The sequence below is a fragment of the Varanus komodoensis genome, unplaced genomic scaffold (assembly GCF_004798865.1).
Source record: "Varanus komodoensis strain SLA01 unplaced genomic scaffold, ASM479886v1 scaffold17, whole genome shotgun sequence".
Taxonomy (NCBI): domain Eukaryota; kingdom Metazoa; phylum Chordata; class Lepidosauria; order Squamata; family Varanidae; genus Varanus; species Varanus komodoensis.
The window spans coordinates 21,738,185-21,758,935 of record NW_025335505.1 but is presented as its reverse complement, the minus strand read 5'-3'; the positions used below and the strand labels follow the sequence as shown (position 1 = coordinate 21,758,935).

General features: G+C 41.2%; 1 protein-coding gene across 3 annotated transcripts; it reads left to right on the top strand.

Annotated features, from left to right (window-relative positions):
* The first annotated feature begins 6,765 nt into the window (after positions 1–6,765).
* Positions 6,766–19,239, top strand: MRS2 (magnesium transporter MRS2). Of its 3 annotated transcripts, none has more exons than XM_044426574.1 (11): positions 6,766–6,823; positions 8,148–8,221; positions 9,635–9,671; positions 10,065–10,177; positions 10,736–10,909; positions 12,715–12,845; positions 13,968–14,084; positions 14,796–14,948; positions 16,570–16,687; positions 17,132–17,245; positions 18,532–19,239. In XM_044426574.1, exons 3-11 carry the CDS (start codon positions 9,635–9,637, stop codon positions 18,640–18,642), a joined length of 1,068 nt encoding a protein of 355 aa, XP_044282509.1. In that variant the 5' UTR covers positions 6,766–6,823; positions 8,148–8,221; the 3' UTR covers positions 18,643–19,239. The 3 variants fall into 3 exon arrangements, with proteins under 3 accessions (XP_044282509.1, XP_044282510.1, XP_044282507.1); XM_044426575.1 differs by lacking the exon at positions 6,766–6,823 and adding an exon at positions 6,951–7,146 and having other exon boundaries at positions 10,069–10,177; XM_044426572.1 differs by lacking the exon at positions 6,766–6,823 and adding an exon at positions 6,951–7,146.
* Positions 19,240–20,751: the final 1,512 nt, after the last annotated feature.

Here is a 20,751-nt window from a genome sequence, read left to right as displayed (position 1 = left end):
CTGGGCACCTGTGCTTTAAAAAGCTAGAAAGGATACAGAACAGGACAAGTATGATTCAGGAACTGGAGGCAAAGTCATGTGAGGAAAGATTGAGAAAACTGGGCATGTTCAGCCTCAGGAAGAGAAGACTGAGGGGTGATGTGATAGCAAGCAAGCTACAAGTATCTTCACTGGAGACATTCAGAAAGCATCTAGACAGACATTTGAATGGGATGATATAACTTAGTGTCCTACAATAGCCAGGGATTGGACCCAATGGCTTTCTGTCCTCTTCCAGCTCTACTATTCTATGATTCTATGGTTCTATTTTGCTCATTGAGAAAATTCTGTGCAAGCTGTTAGGGAACTGGGCCAACAAGACAGACTGGGGATGTCTTACTATGTTACCCCTGTGGTTGTCAAACAATCTTTCTGATTGAGTTGGCCAAGGTCATCTTAAGTGTGGTGTTTGAACATCCCAAACTGTTGATCTTGGCAGACTTCAACATTCCCATCAAGATGGTCTTGAGTGGCTAACCTGGGACTTCATATCATCCAAGAAAACACTGGGGTGGTCTTAGTTTGTCATTGGGCCAGCAAATAGGACATATGCTCAATTTAATCTTTAGCTCCAGACATAAGGAAAGTGTTCCAGATATTGCGTGGAGGGGCTGTAGTTGGCCCATTGGCACAACTGGACCATTACTTCTTGACAGTTAGCCTTATGTGCAGTCTCTCCACTTCAAGAATGGGGAACTCATTAAGATTATCTGCCCCCAGTGTCTTATGAACTCTCATGGATTCTGGAATGCAGTAGCCAAAGCCAGTGATGGTTCGACCATTCAGGCTCAAGTCTCATTATGGAATGATGAAACATGATGAGCTGTTGACACAATAACTCCTGAGGAACCTCTTTGGCACTATGGAGCCTGATGTGATCTCTGGTGAGCTCCAGGTGAGCCAATCTTCCTAGTACAAAGATGTTCTCCTCTACTCCACTGTTCTTTAAAACTACATTGCTCAGCAATGAATAGCTGATAAGTGCACAATCCTATGCATGTTTAGAAGACAGAAAAGCTTCCAACTCTCAGTTATGTTAGCCGAGGCATGCTGGAAGTTGTTGACCTTTTTCTGTCTACACATGCATAGGATTGCACCTTAAATGTTGAAACTTGAAAGCTGATTCTGTAACATGCTATGCAACCATAGCAGTTTGTGGAATCAGGGCAGTGTTCCAAGTTCTAGCAGCCCACATACGGTTTTAGATCAAACCCTTTGTTGCCATTCTTTAATTACAACTTTTGAGAATAGTAGCACATAGAATACATTCTGGCAGGCAAAGCGTGTTTACTTAGCTAAGTAAGCATGTCCTATGTAGTATTAAAATATGTAGTTCAGAATTATTCCTGTTGGTAGAATCTGAAGAGTAACAGGGAAACCCTTGCTCTGGTTTCATAAACAGAATGATTTGACCCTGCTTTCTGGTATGTATTTGAGCACCACTGCCGAAGCTGGAAGTGGCGGAAATAATTTGCCTGTCATTGCATGCCACACACAGCAAGGAGTATTTATATATTAATGCCTCTACCATTAGCTAGAATTTCTCAGTAAGGTTTACACAATTATACAACAGTGACTTTTCCTAACAAGATTCTGGCAGACTATTTTCTCAGTTCCTTATAGGAGACAGATGGAATGTAAATGAGCAAAATTCTGTTTTGAAGTAAATGCTGGCAAAACAATTACATTTCACGCATGTAGAAGAACTTGATATATTGTCCTCTTTTTGGGCCAAACTTGATACTACACATGATAATGCAATTAAACAAACATCATGGAGAGGAGGTGTTAATTAAAGGCTTCCAACAGAAGGGTATAAGTGCTTTCTGTGAAATAGAAAGTCCAGTCAGGGTCTAAATTAGAATTACAGCAATCAACATTATGTTTCTAAGAACAAATGAAACAATGGCAGTTGGTTTATGCTCTGCAATAATTCTGGAATAATTGGACTGTCTTCAATGACAGTTTGAATTACTCATACTGGTGGTTGTGGGGGGGGGGTTCAATTCACTAATGCTAATTGGAACAAATGAAATAGTTATTATGGTCATACATTTTTAAGCCTGTGACATGACTATTTCAAACATTACATTTCTAACATTAAATTTCAACGCAATTAACACTTTTAAGATATAACAGACTTCTTTTTTGTTGTTAAATACAGAAGTTGCATACATTTAGCCATAACCCTGTACTGAGACTGTTAATTAGCAACAGGTTGTTGTTCTATTTTTAAAAGGCCAATCCCCTGAGATATATTTTAGAATAAGTTCATTATGAAAAGAAACAGACTTGCCGCAGAAATAAAATGAGTTTACACTGAGGAAAGAAAGGAAACAGCAATACCTCTCTACCCAATAATATTGGACACAGTTAACCTGATAACCTAATACTGAACACAGTTAACCTGATAATTATTTGATCACAATTTAACTAATACACACAATCCTTCCACTTTAGGATGTGTGTGAAATACTTTATCTGTCAAAAATAGGTGAACACATGGACCTTCAAATGTTGTAGAACTGCAACTCCCATCAACCCTAACCAGCACTGGCAAAGGGGACAGATTAAGGGAGTTGTAGTCCCAACAACATCTGGAGGGCCACACATTCCAGTTACCCATCCTTGATCGAAAGCAAGGCTATAACCCACCTACTGTTCCAATACTCCCAGTGTTGCTGCTCAAGGCTTCTATTACTTCATCACCCTGCCTCATTCACCAATGCTTTTTTTTAAATGATCTCTTCCAAAACATCACGTAGGGAATAAGGGAACAGGGCTTTTGACAATATTAATACTAGGCCCCTCTATCTGGAAGCATTCTATGTCCCCTAGTATGACCAAAACAAAAACCACACAGGCAACAGGATGGAGCTCTGTAAAATCCTACTGAATTCTGTAAAGTAAAATGGTTTTGTTCTGTAGCTTGGTTTGGGAGACAAGGGACGGCTTGCTGGTTGGTCTGAAGCAATGGCTTCTGTGATGGATAGGTCATGGGAAAAGGGGAACAATAAATAAGGGTAGAAAAGATTAGAACTGGATGGGGCTTTCTCTAGGATAAAATAAACAGAATGTCTAACCTATTTGATCCCCATTCAGAGAACAAATAATATTTTTAATGGGTGTAGTTCCCCTAGTCTATAACATATGAACCATAGTGACCAATCTCATTTTGACCATATAATTTATTATATCACTGTTATATTATTAAATTATATCATGATTTAATATGATTTAATCGAGTTATCATGATTATATTACTTTTATGTTTTACAGGAATATTTTGTAATGCCACCCAAATGCTTCATAACTATATAACCATATATAACACTCTATTCTTCAGTCATTCTACTAATTGAATAGTGTGTTTAAATTTTATATAAATTTATTGATAGTTTTAAGTTACTTTAAGTTATTTTTATTTTATTTATTAGAGTATTTCTATCCCTATTTTGATTTTGATTTTGCTCCTGTTTTTGAGTTTGATTCTGTTTGGATTTTGTTTTCATTTGTGAAATGTCATTGTTGGTTTTGTGCACATTCTTAATTATTGTTAATTGTTGGATTGTTTGTTTTGATTTTTGTAAGCTACCCTGAGATGCTTTTGCATATAGGGTGGGGTATAAATATTTTAAATAAATCAAATAAATAATATCCCATGCATTACGGTTCATCTCTGGATGGCTTACAATATAAAACACCTAATAAATACATCATCATAACACGCAACTGAGGATAAAAACATAATTAAAATATTTAATTTTATCAAATTAAATGTAGTTGTCCAAGTTGTACTATTTTTGTTTTTTATTAGTTTTGATTGTTCACCACCCAAAGAGTCTTCTTTACGACTATTGTCATGGTTTGTAAAGTAAAAACAAATGAACAACCCGTTTTTCAACCTGCTGCTATAGGTGGTGTTCTACCCTGAATGAACCACTGCCTCTAATTTCTTTTGTGTAGATGCATCAACAACTGGTCGACATTCAATGGGTCCTTGTGCAAAATGGGTCTTCGTGCTGAATCCGTCGTACAGCAGGACCCACTAAACTACCTGCTGGACACAGCCTGTCAGTGATTGTGCACGGAGTGGTCGTTCCGAGGTAGAACTTAGAGCTGACTTGCTCAGAAAAATCTTCGCCTGTCCTTATCCTCTAGCATTCTCAGTTGCAGAGGCCTGCCTTCCTTGCAGGCTGGAAGGCAGGCCTTGCATTGCCTTTTCATTGTTCTGATGTGATAGTGAGTTATCAATCACAAACAGTATCAAAAGCCCGGGTAACCTTTCTTTCACGCTTTCATAAACAAGACTGCTTACCACTTGGTTACCGAGTGGATCTGAAAGGTTTCCTATAGGTTTAATAACTACATGACAGATCCAAATTTAGTGCCAATGTATGGGGCACATATCAGGACCTAAACATATTCAGGAGACCCATGAAGGATCTCCCAAAGTTTTCATTTCTCTTACTAAAAAAGAGACACAGGTGGTTTTGACTTCAGTACGAGCAGTAACATTGAAGGAAGGGTGCTTTGCCCTTTCTCCCACACCAGTGCAGCCATCCATCCTGCTATTAGACCTGATAGGGAAAATACAGGCACAGTGCGTTTAGATAAAAACAAGAAAAATACTTAATCTATGCTCCTACTAATTTAACACAATTGGACGCTCAAAAGTAATGGGCATCAGAGTATTTGCTAGTTCATGGCCTGCAAGAAGCAGCCACAATTAGTGTGCATTTCTGCTCAGCCTTTTATGGAAGCCTTTTGTTTGGCGATGTATCCTTGACATTCCAGAGTCTCGAACATAGATGCAATATTTCATATACTGCCACCTGCTGCAAGCACACAAAACTACCCATTGAATGTAGAATGAAAGCTCATGGCAGCTAGCCTGTGCAATTCATCAAGTACTGATGGGCACATTTAAAGAGAAAAGAGTCCTACAACTCTCAGAATTCCTGGATGCGGAATGCTGGGATTCTAGGACATTTTTCTGTCTAAGTACGCATAGAAATAGCCCCTTGCTGTGCTTTATATGACCCCTACATTTCCTGCACACACTAGGAGATGGACAACTACACTTTCCTCCATCTACAAATCTCAAGCCATTTTCAACAGTAAAAAGTGCTTTCTCACCCAAAAGGGCCTCCCTCTTCCCCCCATCTACATATGTGGAAGGCTGGTGTGTGTGTGTGGGGGGGGGGGATTGGCAATTTAGAGTAATCCACAAAGAATCATGCCCTTTTGACAGAGAGCCCTTTTGATTGGTGGAGAGTATCATGAGCATTCCAAGACAACCTGGAAGCTAAGGTGTTGTGTCAGCCTGTTTTATAATTCTGTGTTGCCAAATTCAGCCTTGCCTCCAGGTGTTTTGGGCTTCAGTCCAGGCCAACCTGGCCCATGGTCAGAGAAGTCTGAAACATCTGAAGGACATCAGGCTGAGGAAACCTGGTAGACTTGATTGGTATGTTTGCTGATTTTTTTAGTGCTTACATAATATTTTCTTGTGGATCCTAACTGATGAAAAAATGGGGAGTGAAATACTTTAAGTTGAGTTCTTTAGGCTAATCTCTTTAGAGCACAATCTTTTTGGTTCCAAAGGCTACCTGTCTGTGAACGCAGATATGTACACAATCCAGTAATTCTGATACAGTGGTTCTTCTGCTGCTGCATCTTGGAAAATGGCCTGATCCTATGGCCTGGTTTGCACAAAGTTAGCATGTCTGATTACCTGTCCTATAGTTACACTATGGTTTGTTAACCAAGAACAACCCATGAAAAAAGCCCATGTTTTGTTTTTAGCTTGTGAGTTCTAGGATGTTCATGGTTAACCCAGTTAAACCACAGGGCATGATTTGCAAGCGACAATGTTCGATGATAATCTGTACTCAGGAGTGTCACTTCACCGTCCTGGGACTCAACGTGAAGGATGGTATAGAAAAGCTTTTTAATTAATAAATAAATACATAAATAATAAACTTGGTCTGTAAGGATCTATTGGGGAGAAAGGGAAAAGCAGAGACTTGGGGAAATTTTGCAGAGGGGGCAGGTCAGCAACGGAGAGCTGCAATAAAGGCTTTGGGAAAACATGCATAGGATGTATTTCCTATGCATTTCCACTATCATTTGTACTCTCTAATAACGAACTATGAGAAAGCTTGTAATAATTCAAAGTAAAAATAAAGATCACTTATAGGGCATCTCCCAGCTACGTGGCAGCAAAAAAAGCAGGGACTTTCACCCAGATGCGATGATAATGAATATCTTGGTTGTTAACTACAAGACCCTTGGTTGTTTTCCAAAACAGTGATCGGACTTGGCCACAGCTGCGGTCTTTCTCGCCTGGCCCAGAAGGAAGCCTCGTGCGGGCATCGCGAGCTTGCGCGTCGCGCTTTCGGGCCATCGCCGCCTCCGTCGTTCCCAGCGAGCTCCGGCTCCGCGGAAAAGACCGCCTCGCCCTCCGGGGCCCAAAGGCGGCTCCGCCCCCTCACGTGGTCGCTCCCGGAAGCGGCGCGCCCGAGCGCCTTGGAAGCGCTCCGAGCTCGGGCGTCCTTGGGCCAAGCGCGACCGCCAATGGAGTGCGTGCGGCGGTGGAGGCTGCGGCCCGGCGTGCTGTGCGCATTTGGCACGGGCGGTGGCTGCCGCCGCCTCCACCAGCAGCAGCGCCTGCTGCGGGGAGGGCGCCCCCGCCGCTTCCCGGACGCTGCAGCCGCTGCCGGTGCCGGCGCGCTCGGGAAATGTGGGCTGCAGAGACGGGGAGGGCCGAGCTGGCTGGGCGCAAGTAAGTCGTGCGCCGCTTGGGCCCCGCTGCGCTGCCCCAGCAGGGAGCCCCGCTGGCCTCCGCGGGACTCGCTCCCAAAGGAGTGTGCCGTCGCTCCTCACTGTGCGCGCCGCACCTTTTCAGCAATAGGTGCACTGGCTCGCATCGTGTGTGACGACCTTTTTGGGGTTGCACAGTGTTGGAAAACTTCTGCACTTCCCGTCCAGCCCAGAATTGGTTTTATGCTCTGTGCGCTTACTTAGAAGCATGACCTGGAGTTTACTCCTAAGTAACTGTAACTAGAAGCTGAACATGCTTTTCTTTGCCTTTCCTGAATGCTTAACGTAAGTGTTAAACTTGCCTTGGCCGTATGCAGCTGATTTATTCTGGCACTGATCCTAGGAAGATGTGCGACTCCTGTGCTGATGGAATGGGCTGGAGAACGTGGGGACTGCAGTTAGATGCTGCGACACGTGAAATACTTTCATAGATAGCAGTCCATGCATTTGGGAGGAGCCTAGAAGGCCATGGGGGGCAACCCCCTGCTCAGTGCAGGACTCAAGTCTCAAAAGTAAACTCCATTTAATTCAATGGGACACCTCAAGAGAACTGTGTATAGGATTGTAGCCTAAGTGCTGCAGCTTGCACCATCTCTGCCTTCAAACTGCCCTCTTAGAAAAGTTGCTGCTGGGATATCATCTGAGCTATTTCTACCATTGAATATTGTTCCTTAATGCTGAACTTTAGCTTAAATTTGAGAATACTTGTGTCCTCTAAGTGCTTTGATGTGCTGAGTTTTCAGATGTTCTCGTATAATAAAAAAAATTATTCCTAGATCTCCATAGTCCTTACACACACATTAAGGTTGTTGTTGGGGCCTTACACAGTTTTCTTCTTTTAATTGTACTTCCCTTTGTCTAATGTTCCTTTTTCTTAGTTTTAGCATAATCCCAGGGCATCCAGCTGTTGCTCCACTGATGGAAAGTTGTTGGTTGCCCCATCACAGGAAACCTGAGCAAATTGGGGAAAAAAGCCATAATTTGGAGAAGAGAGACAGTAATTTTTGCAAGTGTTTCCTGTCCCATCTTGCCCCCTTGAGGCAAATGCTAGAAATAGCCCATGCAGTTTATTTGCTCATGAAGAGCTATTCTGGCATCAAGACCTGAAAAATTGTTCATCAGTAGTGGACTTGCCAGTTATTAATTATGGCAAAAATAAATATATTAACTGAGGCTTTATGTGTTGCCCAGTATCACCATGGTTACTAAATAAACTTCCTAATTAGGTATGTCATATCTGCAAATAAACATTTACAATGATTACAACTTGTTTTATTGTGATTTAGGTAGTCTCTTTCGATGCCTGACTACAGAGGTGTCTCAAGCCACTTTAGCCAGTGTGGCCCCAGTGTTTTCTGTGGTAAGTCCTAATTCATCCTAAGTAAGAGGAGGAGTGTGGAAGCAGTGCCAGTTCCAGGTTTTGGAGGGTCCCTGGGCAACAAGACACCTGTAATAAACCTCCTCCTTACTGAATTGACTTTCGCATCACCATTGCCACCAGATCTTGTTGCTCTTTCTCTTTTTCTTCATTGTTACTGCTTGCTTGTTTCACAGACAAGTGAGCGAGCTGGTAGACAGCGAAAGCTGCTGCTCCTCACTCAGCACAGTGATCACTGAGGCAGGTCAATGAGCAGATTGCAGTGGTGAAGATGATGGATAACTGCAAGGGGTTCAGAGCCTCTGTTGCGGTGTGGGCCTTCAGGTGCCCAGTCTGGTCTGCCCTTGGTGCTGGCCTTGTATAGAAGGCTGGGAAAGAAGGAATGGGCGAGAGTTTGGTTAGGGATAAAGAGGAAGGAAAATGTCAAGCAGGGACTTTGGGGGAGAAAAGAGAAAAAGAGAGAGGAGAACGTATGGTTGTTATTATTTATGTATTGAAGGAAAATGCTGAGAAGGGACTTCGGGGGAGAAAAGAAGAGAGAGAGGAGAATGAATGTTTGTTGCTATTTATGTATCTTATATGTAGTTATTTATTTTTCAATATTGCCCTTCATCCCAAAAGTGTATTCCAGAACAGTGCAGAAAGACAATATAGCAATAAAATAAAATCATCAGTCCATAAAAATAAAAATGGGAGAGATGAAACAATTTATCCTTTATCTTCTGCAAACAAGACCTCTGGAGAGATGAGGGAAGGTGAACATAAAGGAACGAGCTTAATAGACTGGGAATGCAAACCCAACCACTTACTAGGGTGTAAGCCTTGTGGAATATAGTGGGACTTGCTTCTGAAGAAGCACATAAAAGATTGCACTGAAAGGACTATTACAAATACGGCAATTTGACTGTCAACAGTTCTGTTGCCTCATGCCCAACAGTGGTTTAGGGTTGGGTTATTTGTACATTTTAGTGTTGTTTTCAAAACTGTTCTACTTGTTAGTTTGTTGTGTTAGCTGGTTTTAGTTCATAAAACAAATATTAATGGTATCTGCCTCTTCTTACCCATAGATGAGAAGAATATCTTCTCTTACATGTATTCAGTTGTGGGTTTCAGAAGTAATGTTTTCAATCATAATTCTTCCATCTTGGAACAACTTCAACAGTTTTGAGCATTTAGGAATTAATTTGTGCCATGGAGAGAAAACTATATTTTGAGATACTATAATAAAGGTGTTTATTGAAATTGATATTTAATTCCATGGTGCCAAAATCCTACCTCTAAATAGTACAGAATACTGAATAATGTAACTAAACACATTCTTCAGTTGTTTTAAGAATGACCTATTGTGTAAAAGCACATCCAATAGCAATACCATCTTTCTCTTCTTCCTTTTAGATGAAATTCGATAAAGATGGCAGAGTAAGCTCTTACGGTAGGTAGAACTATTACTGCTTTTGAACTCAATAAAATGTCTTATGGACATGGTAGTGCCTTAATACTGATGCTATAGCACCATAGCTTAGCATTCATTGCTGGATGCTGATCTACAAATAATAAATGAAATTATTTATTTCCAACTTTTCTGTTTTATGTTTCTACCCCATTTCAAGGCTGCATACAGGAGTCCTTGATAGTCTCCTATCAAGGGGTTGTCAAGACCCAAACCTGCTTACCTTCAGCAAGGCATTTGCCTCATTTATCCTCAGACTGTGACCCATGCTTTTTTCTAGGTTTTATGCTGGTTGGAGTGATGACGGAGTATCTGTGTGCTTATCCAATACAGTCTCTGTTCTGTTCACATCATTTTAAAACCTCTTTTTGGCAGAAAGAAAGAAAACAGAATTGTACCAAGAATTAAGCCTCCAAGCACGAGATCTACGATTTCAGCATCAAGTAAGCATATCGCCCAGGAGCAACAGGATTATCATAAGAATGGAGGTGAGTGAGAGTCCGTGTTTCATGTATGAGATGATTACATATGATGGTAACGTATGAAGCAGCGCTAGCACTGTTTTGACAGAGGGAGTTGTGGAAGCTTGGAAGCATTTGAATTGCAGAAATCTGTTACCAGAGAATGTGTTTATTTGTAATATTATTTGTTTTGTGAGATCCAATCTGACATATTCTTCAAGGATGGCTGAGTGCAGGCAGAAAACCTTTTATACTGCAAAAAATTATGGATATTTTTCTGCGTTTCCATTTGTAAAAAATTGTTTCATAAATCAATACTATGCTGTTCACTTTTATAGAGAAATAAGTCCCCTGGGAGTAAGTGTTATTGAATTCAGTTGGGTTTATTTCTAGTAGACATGTATAGGATTGTATTTTCTGTGTCTAATAACCCATGTTTTAACCTAGTCATTTTAGAAGTTTTAGAAAGTATTTAGGTCTTCCAGGGCAGGGATGGGGGTGTTCCACAGAACTTGTGTCACAACTGAGAAAGTTCTACAGTAGCAAACACTCATGGAACTAGCTGACTTCATTTTCTGCTTCTAGTTTTTGAAGGCTGTGGTAACGCCAGAGTATCTCCTAATCCTGGACTATCGTAATATAAACCTGGAAAATTGGCTGATCCAAGAACTGGCACCTCAGCTAGCTGGAGAAGGTCAACTCGTTACATGTTCTTTACCATTTGAATTCAGAGCTATTGAAGCAATACTCCAGTACTGGGTAAGCACTGTCACTATGACGAAAGAATAGCAGTTCGTTAGGCTCATATGCTGAGAACAACAGGTAGAAACTAAAATTGTGGTTAAGTAAATGGAAGCAATTTTATTAAAACAAAATCATAATCCAGTTGAATGAATGCAAGCATCTGCTTTTAGGTTCCTGATCCCACCCACTTACGCAGGGAATAACTTAAGAGAAGGAGTAGCCTTGCCATGTTGTTCTTGAGAATCAAAAGTGGGGCCTAAGCAGGCAAATGTTAGGTTTGCAGGAGCTAATTTTTTTACACTAGAATCTCCATTTCCAGGAACTAAATAATGGCTCAGAAGGTAGACCTAGAATTTGGGAACCAAGTTCCCTTGAGTACATCTTCAGTACAGGAGTTTGTTTTTAGTACCAGGACTGGATTTTATGCTTATTTATTATTCTTTTCTCTGAGGTCTTGATCTCAGCAGCTAAACTTAGGAAAATAAAGAGCACTTTGTTATCATTATTGTTAAACCACCCAGAGATCTTGCAGTAAATCCTGATCTAGTCTGTCTGCCCTGAATCTAAGCTTTCTAAAGTTAAGGCAAGTTTCTTGGCCATGAAACTTTAAGGGCTTTTGTGTACCTTCCAGTTTGTGCAGGGTAATTTCACAAAGAAGGCATAGAGGCTTATTACCTTATTTCCTGAGTAAGACGGTGTGTCTGGGTTGATTTCCTGCCACTTGCTATTTTAGAACACATTGCCATTGTCTTTGTGGCCAGGGGCAAGTGAGGGACCAGACACATTCAGCCTTACACTGCTCCTTTTACGATACAAAAAGGGGAATAATACTCAGATTCTGAAGTGTAATGTGTTGATACTGACATAAATATTTCCCTGTGTCCCCAAGTGGCCATTTCAAGATGTAAGCTTTTAAAATTGGAATGAATATTTTACCTACTATCTCAGACATTTGACCAAATAGCATATTAGGCTGCATTTTTCCAACTTGCTTACTTAATGGGATTATAATTGTTTTAGGTATTGGGTCTCTATAGCTTGGCTGCATTTTGTTGTGTTTTGTATGCATGCTTAGAATTTGATATTTCTTATGATCTGTGGTTATCACAGCAAGTGTACTGTTACTACATCAGAACACCAAGTATCACAAGCAGAAGGAATGAAACTGGAGATGGAAATCTCTGCAGGAAAGGTGGGCAAAAGGGGCTGAGTCTGATTTGCCCAGCAAAACCAAAAAGAATTATGATCCTTCAGTTACTGCATTCTAGAAACTTACATGTTTCTGAAGCATGCAGCTCATATAACTGTGGACTTAAGAAAGCAAAGTGAATGTACATATGTAAACTGGCTGTGAAAAGACTCCCTTCTCTTTACACCTAACAACAGCCCAGTGGGGTGCTTTATACTCTGGCAGATTTTAAAGAACGAGGGGGAGTTCTCACTTCCTCCTTGCTGGATAATTGGGGCCCTGGGCTGCCACCAGTCTGGTCTTTGACAAAATCTGCAACTGCCACAAATCAACTGTCCACATCACTCCGGAAACCAAACTTCCCCCATCAGAGATGAGACCAGTTAATTTTATTAAATAGCAGAAGCAGAAATACATGTCCAGACTGTCCTTCACCATGGGTTCTTTAATTAAGCTGATATTTATATAGGATGTATGCACACCTGGATTATTTTGCTGGGGAATACTTACCTGCTTTAAGAATTTCAGGAGCATAGGACTGTTGCTTGTTTGTTCAGCAAGCAGGTTCAGTGACCCGAGGCATTCTAAACAGATTGTTTCAATTCTTATGAAGGATCATGTTGTTATCTAGATCAGCTACCTACATGGGAGACTTAATAACCTGCAGCCTCAGATTCTTGAGACACTGAATGCTTTAGTGGACCCTAAGCTTTTGTCTGTGGATAGGAGCAAAGTCCATATCTTACTGCAGAATGGAAAGAGGTAAGAAAACCTACCTTCCCCTATTCAAATTACCTAGTTCTAATTTCTTATGAGTCCTGAGCTATGTAGCAGTTGGAGTTTGAGCCACAGTCCCCTGTATAAAGTGAGGACCTGGGATGTAGGTGCTGTAGGTTCAAGTCCCAAATCCTAAATGGGCTTGCTCAACCTAGTTCCTCCACTTGTACAAGGGAAGCGATAATCTCCTTTCTGCTGCAGCTACAGTTTGGCACAGCAACCCACTAGAAATCACGCCTCCGTGTGATGGCTCAGGAGGTGAGAGAGACAACCTAAGGTAAAGCAAAAGCCGAAGTAGTCTGCCCTAAGTCCTTTGTGCAGTAGAACTATCATCACCTTTAGTACTTAATTGAAATATTCTCCTGCTGCTTTTCCATTGTGCAACTTCCATCAACAGTCATAAGACAATCAATAAGAACACTAAACAGCTAATACAATTACATGAAATAGATTCTTGTATATTGCCTTTCTTTCAGTTGTTATATTACTTGTAATCATTTATTGTTTACAAAATGCATATTTTCAAACAACTCATTCATAAAACAAAGAAAAAAGCAGTCTGCGGCATAAAGCATATATATTAAATTGCAGAAGATCAACAGCCGTTAAAAGCTGAGCTGTAGAAAACAATTGTAGCCTGATAGCTCAGTGATGCTAGCGTGGGTGCTTCCATAAGCGAGAGGCCTTTTCTGAAAAGGTCATCTCTCTGGTCTTCACTGGTATCACCTCTTGCAGATCTTTATGATTAGGCAGCTTCATATGGGAAGCAGTGTTCCTGCAAACAGCAGTGACCCCAGCCATCTAGAACCTTAATATCTAGAATCAGCATCGTTAAGTACACTTGGATAGTCATTTCTTATTTTTGTTAGAATACAGGACACCTGAAAAACTTCATGGGCACTTAGGCATCCTTCCCAGGTATTGGAGGCCCCCTGTTGTTCAGCTGGGGAAAGGTGTCAAGACTGACTACACACATTCCCTGCTTTTTGACAGAGCAAGCAGTCTAACAAAGCAAGTTAAAACGTACAAACAAGTCTCTAACGAAATCAGATGTTAAATGGTTTTGTTTTGTTGTGGTGGTGGTTGTTCCTTCTCTGCTTTTCTTAGTTTGTCAGAATTGGAAACAGATCTTAAAGTTTTCAAAGAGACGATATTGGAAATCCTAGATGAGGAAGAAGTAATAGAAGAGCTGTGTCTAACTAAATGGACAGACCCACAAGTATTGTAAGTCTGTGTTGGTATGCTTGCATTGGGAAAATTCAGGAAACTCATACTTAACTGTCCAAATTTCACAATTATGGGGGTGGAAGCAGCATTGTCTACATTTGTGTATTTTGTTGAATATGTATTACACACTTAAATTTAGCTAGCAGTTACTGCATAGACAATATTGTGCAGCAAATAATATGAATCACACTGAGCTACACCTGTAACAAGTTCGTTAAGAGCCTGCTAGACTTTTCATAGTAGACGTGTGTAGCCTGTTGACATGGCACCACAGGCCACTGTGATTTCATTTACTGCAAGTGCCCAGTTTGCTGCGACCCATCATGGTATACGAACCCTGGTGGATGGGTCGTTCCTTACAGTTCAAGCCATGCTTAGACAAGGGAAATGAAGGTGCTAAATGGAGCTCATATATGAATTGAAGATGGATATGTAGGGCTCAGTTTCTTTTTATAGTAAATGTTCAACTGGAGAAGGGAAAGGTCCTGGAAAAGAGTTTCGCAGGTTTTATCTAACCATCAGATCAAAGGTTCTCCATCCATAGTTCTTCTATAAACGCATGCACGCACATACACACGTTTAATTTGCTGTGTTTGTCATGCAGGTGCCAAAGATATTAAGTGGGGAATTGAGATTCTGCTTGAGAACAACACATCTTGTAAGTTTTCAGTTTGCTGGCATTTTAACTTAAGTTGTTGATGTTCACAGTGAGGAGAGTCTCGGTGGAATTGACCATGCAGAGGAGATGGAGCTACTGCTAGAGAATTACTACAGGCAAGCAGAAGACCTTATCAATGAAACTCGTGAACTTCGACTATTGATTGATGATTCTGAAAGCATCATCTTTATCAACTTAGACAGGTTAGCTATATTTTACATACCATTTTCTAAAATGTAAGACAAGACTTGTGGAAACACTTGAAACTTGGTTCAGTATCATTTTTGTTTATGAAGCTCCATTCAGTTGGAATGAATTACATTTTATTCCTGTAAACAGTTTCAGGGTTTTGTCAGTTCTATTCTATGTTATCCAGACATTCCATTATCAAATCCAAGTGCCCATGCACTTCAGCCAGAATAGCTTTGCAAATATCATTGAGAGTCATTTGAGTGGCTTCTAACTTTCTAGGTTGGAGCTTGATGAACTAAAGATTTGTGAGCCGCCCCGAGGCTTTGGCGAATGGGGTGGCATAGAAATTTTCTAAACAAACAAACAAATAAATAAATAATGTTCTGGGGGAAAGCACAAATCCATCTGCTTCTGAATTGCTAATGCTCGGTCACCAGTTAAAGCAATTGGTTTTAAATGTCAATTAAGTGCAAGTCATGATAACTGTATATACAAATGTAGTGTGCAGATTCTTTTTCTTCTCCAGAGGGAAGTTATTTCAGAGAGAGCACTGTTTCAAGAAGCCAGAAAGCAATTTTAATTGAAGAGCTGTGTATCAAAAGTGCCATAATGCTCCTGTTTTACACTGCACAGCTATTTCTGACCCTCTACTCCTTTTGTAAGTATTGCTGCAAGGTAACAGTAAATCAGTTTGAGACATACACATTTTAGAAGCTGAGTGCAGTTCTCTTGTTAAATCTATACAGTTTTACTGTTACTCTGTCCATACTTATTAAAGGAATCCAGTGGCAGAGGGATGGTGACATTGCAAAGCAGATTTTTTTTATCCAGATACAACAAACAGTGTCAGAACAAAAGCAGTTATCCCTTTTGGTTTGAAAAGCAGATGTTTCTGTGCATCCTACTTTGGCAATAACCTGGTTCATAAGATACGGCAGCCCACCATGGCTTCAGCTACCTGCAGGGACTACACACTGGGTGCCCAGCTTCTCTGGCTTGTGGTGCAGAAACCAAGGCGACAGGGATTGTTTGATGGCTAGTCAGCTCTCAGATAACCATTAAAACAAGCCATGTGTTGGCTCCCTCAAAATGCACATCGTTAAATAGCTTTAGTAAAGCAAGCTGTATTAATTCATCTAGATTAAGGATAACCTGGTCTTACAATTTTGCTTATAGAACTTTGATTCCATCAATAGAAACTAGGTCATTGCATAGCTCCTCATAATTGTTTCCTGTTTGTGGCATTTCCCTACTATCTAATTCCGTTTTGTGTGACATAAATCCAGTTGCTGGAACAAGCCTGCCCAAATTGTGTATAGGTTGGACAATGTACCTCTCTTGGAAGGCAGTTCACGCAGAAAGGCTTTTGTTTTCTGTCTATCAGTGCCCCCTCCAACAGAAAAATTTTGCACTGCTTCTTCGTCCTTTTGATCCAGATTGTTTCCAGTTAAAAAAATTCTTTAAGACCACTGATAAATTTATGCCAAAATCCTGTTCTAATCCTGTTCTAATTTCTAACCATATCTGTGAGTTTTCTATAAGAAGCGGGTGGGTGCTTTCCAAAGATGGTCAGATCTGTGAAACAGATAATCACTTCGACAACTAATCACTTTAAATATTTCTCTTCTTTAGCCACCGTAATGTGATGATGAGACTGAACTTGCAGCTTACTATGGGCACCTTTTCACTGTCACTCTTTGGATTGATAGGAGTAGCTTTTGGCATGAATTTAGAATCATCATTTGAAGAGGTGAGGCGCAGTTCTGGAACGGGCTTGTTACACCTAATAACAGCAAACACATCTGTGTGCGTGAATCGCATCAGTTGTAGTATTCAGTCTAGATGTGTGACTTCTCAACTACAGCTGTATAAAAGCATAAAAAGAATGAGGTGTCCTGCTTGTAGTACTATGATATATCCAGATATCCATGTTTTCAGAGTTACAAACTATAAGCTTTTAAAATAGTGCCTCGTGGTTGTGAGAGCAGCTCTGTGAAATCCTTGGTGCAAGTCTTCTTGCAGCAAAAGCCATTTCAATTTTAGAGAGGAGCATTCTTGGTTAAATCCATGCTAGGGTCAACGACTATGATTGGAAAATGTACCTGGAGTCTAACATATTTTACTGTGGTCTATGAGGCTGAGTGTGTTTCTGAAGATGGTCTGAATTGTTAATTATGTTTCCGCACCTGGCCAGGACCGTAGAATATTTTGGCTGGTGACAGGAATTATGTTTCTGGGCAGTGGCCTGATTTGGCGGCGTCTACTTTCATTCCTTGGACGTCAGCTAGAACCTTCAACCCCTCCACCAGTGAGTATGGCCTGGCTACATTTAAGAAGGAGCTCCCCCTTTCTCCTTTTCCTTCCTGCTTTTCAGACTCTTTCCTGGGCATGTATGTATGGAACAGCCTGAGGCTGACAATAAAGGAAGTGGGTGTAGCGCTTGGTTCATGTTAAAACATTGCCTGCTTTAAATATATGCCAGCTTCAAAGCTGCATCACCTTTAAAACCCCCTTTTCTTGCTGCTGGCCCAGGATGGCAACACACTTTGCTGTTAATCACATAAACGTTTTGCCAGGTGACAAATCCATGTCATTTCTATGTTAAATCCAAGCCTGAAGGACCAGTGGCAATAGCTCTGGGAAGGCCAATCCAATGCTAAGCTTCTTTGAGTTGACATCAGTACTTTGGTTGTCATCAAATATATCACTTAAGGACTGAGGAAAGGAAGTTGGCCTGCCTTAGTGAAAGGGTGTGGAGTCCTTACCCCTCAGTATCTACTGAGTTGGGAGGCTGTGTCCATATGGATGCCTTGCAGTCTCCTCACCATTAAACGGTTTGGTTTGGTTTGGTTTGGTTTGGTTTGGATTTTGCTTCTGTTTTTTTCTGGAGTGTCTATGATTCTTACCAGGTTCTTCTTTAACCCATACCCTGCTTAAGGCTTAGCTTAAATTCTGATTGATGTTTGGATTCCTGAACTGTGTTGGCTGGCTGACCTCAAATTAAGACTTCCTAAATGACTGGAAGCCAGTTACTAATGATGGCATTCTCTTATTTGCAGTGAGACTAGTGAGTGCAGCCATATGACCTAGCTGCTGCTATATCATAAAATTCAGTATATCTCCCTTTCAAATGGGCATTGGGCAGCATGCCTTCTCATATTGCCTTCCCTCCTGATAGCAGACACCGTTCTCAGAATATAATGAGTCAGCAGGGGTCCCTGCTATACTCATGCTGGGCTTTCTGTTAAGAGATGTCCCAATTTAACAATTAAAGCCTTGAATTTCTTTCTCAGAAATTTTAGTCTGGCCGAGATAGAACGGAACCCTGCTGGTAGACACCAGCAATGTCCATCTTAATGGAAGTTGCGGGTGGCTTAAATATAAGTAAAAATATAAGGAATTAACCAGCTCATTCTGCTCAATGCAGCAGCCCAGCCTTCCCCATTCTGGTACCTTCCAGGTGCATGTTCCCTACCCAACCAGGAATTGTCACCTAGCACTTTTTCAGGACAAATAAACACAACCAGTGGTTCCTTGCTAGATTTAAGTTCTTTTGTGTTGACCCAACTTTATGCTATTGTTTTTCCCCCTTAGATTCCTGCCTTATTGAAAAGAACACAGCCAGCAAGTGGGAAAGTGGAATTTAAAAATGATTTCAAAACAGAACCCCCGGGGTCAAGCAGAAGTCCAGTGACTAACCATTGATCAGGCCTCTACTGTTTTTTCCTACAAGACTGAACTTTTGACTGTCACCTTGCATTTCTAATAAAAAGGTAGCGGTCTTTATCATTTGATTTTAAAATATGCCAAAGATGTGCACCTTGGAACCACCAAAATCTGCATGTTTGGAGAAGAATGCCCAGCAAAATTTTGCACACTACAGCAGAAAATCTCAAACATTCATGAGCCATGCAGTCTACGTTAAAATTCTTCTCTCATCTGGTGCCTTCTGTGAAAGTTCTGCTTTGGTTTAACCCTTACAAATGCAAGAAACCTTGTGGCTCTCCTTCATGGAATGTGAAGTCTAGTTTAGGAGTATTGTTTCATGGGCATCGTTTCATATAGGAAAAATGATCCCTAAACCATGTGCTTCCCTCACTTAGAAATAGATAGTCTTATCCTTCACAGCAAACTCTCTCTGGAAAATTGAACAGCTTATTTGAATGCTAACAAAAGAAGCATAAGCAGCACTCTGAATTATTAGCACATTCTTCCTTTGTCACTTTTGAAGTCTGCATTTTATTTCAAAGTGGTAATGTCTGCTGGGATTTAACTTGTTGAGGGGAATAGAGGTTAAAAATACTAATCTGCTGATCTATTTATTGCAGCCAGGTAAATGAAGCTGTTCCTTATACAGTGGTACCTTGGTTCACAAACTTGATCAGTTCCACGATTCTGCTCATAAGGTTCAATGTAAATAAGGTTAATCCATTCTGACCCCTGTGAATGTGGTCGCAAACCACTTTTGGTCATGAACTGAATCAAATTTTCCAGTGAGGTTCAGTGTAAACAAGGTTAATCCGTTCTGTAAATATTTTTTTAAATCACAAAAATGTGAAACAAAAGTACAGTACAGTAGAGAACACTAACCTAGGTGGTGGTGGGGGTTATTGTTTGGAGGAAGAGTCCCCCTCCATAAGGACATTGGGGAGATCTCTTTCAGGGGTTTCCTCTCTCTCCTAGTTGCAGGGTCAATTTTGGCGAAAAATCTGTCTAATGTTAATTGTTTTTTCCTGCGCTGCATAACCCTCTGGAAATGGGAGACCACGTTATCATTCATCGGATTCAACACTCTGTCTGTTAGTTATGTTGGGGCGCTGCTTCTCAAAGAAATCCTGACACTCATTCCATTTTTCCATAATGGATTGTATCACATCACTGCTAAACTTCTTCCTCTTCCTCAGTGGAATGCTCCTCAGCAAGTGCCTTCTGCTGCTCACTCTGGAGTTCAGCAAGTTCTTCTGTCGTCAGCTCTTCCTTACGGTCCTCAACAAGCTCCTCTATGTCTGCACCACTGATGTCCAGACCCATATTCTTGCCCATGGACACAATCTCCTCCACTACCTGTGCATCAGACCCTTCAAAGTCACATTCAGTGACACATTCTGGCCAGTTTCCTCCAGGCTGAGTTTAAGGTCAAGGTCAAGAATGTCTCTTCAGTGACATTAAAACACCAGCTGAAGAGCGCCTTTGTGTAGAGCTTCTTGAAGTTGCAGATCACTTGCTGGTCCATGGGCTGCAGAAGAGGTGTCATGTTGGGGGGGGGGGGAGGAACTTGACCTTTATGAAGTCGTACTCAGCATCCATATCATCCACCAAGGCTGGAGTGTGTGCCGGGGCATTGTCCATCAGAAGGCGGCACCTTTCAGGCAGTTGGTTGTCAAAAAGATATTTCTTAATGGTGGGTGTGAACACCTCATGCAGCCACTCCATGAACAATTGTCTTGTGACCCAAGCCTTCGCATTGGCCCTCCACACGACAGGCAGTCTGGCCTTGTTCACATTCTGTTCCTTGAATGCACGAGGGGTCTGGGAATGGTACACCAGTAGTGGCTTAATCTTCAGATCGGCACTTGCATTCGCACACAGCAGAAGGGTCAGTCTGTCCTTCATGTCCTTGTGTCCTTGTGTCCCAGCAGTGCCTTTTCCTCCTGCGTGATGTAGGTTCTGTTTGGCATCTTCCAGAAGAGCCCCGTTTCATCGCAGTTGAACACTTGTTGAGCAATGTTTGCCTTCATGAATTCCATGAATTCTTTCCTGAAGGCTTCTGCAGCAGCTTTGTCAGAACTGGAAGCCTCACCATGTCTTACCGCA

Coding starts and splice junctions, on each gene's coding strand:
- MRS2 (XM_044426574.1), top strand. CDS start 9,635: ATGAAATTCGATAAAGATGGCAGAGTAAGCTCTTACG. Junction 9,672..10,064: donor TGGCAGAGTAAGCTCTTACG/GTAGGTAGAACT, acceptor TCTTTTTGGCAG/AAAGAAAGAAAACAGAATTG. Junction 14,085..14,795: donor TGGACAGACCCACAAGTATT/GTAAGTCTGTGT, acceptor TGATGTTCACAG/TGAGGAGAGTCTCGGTGGAA.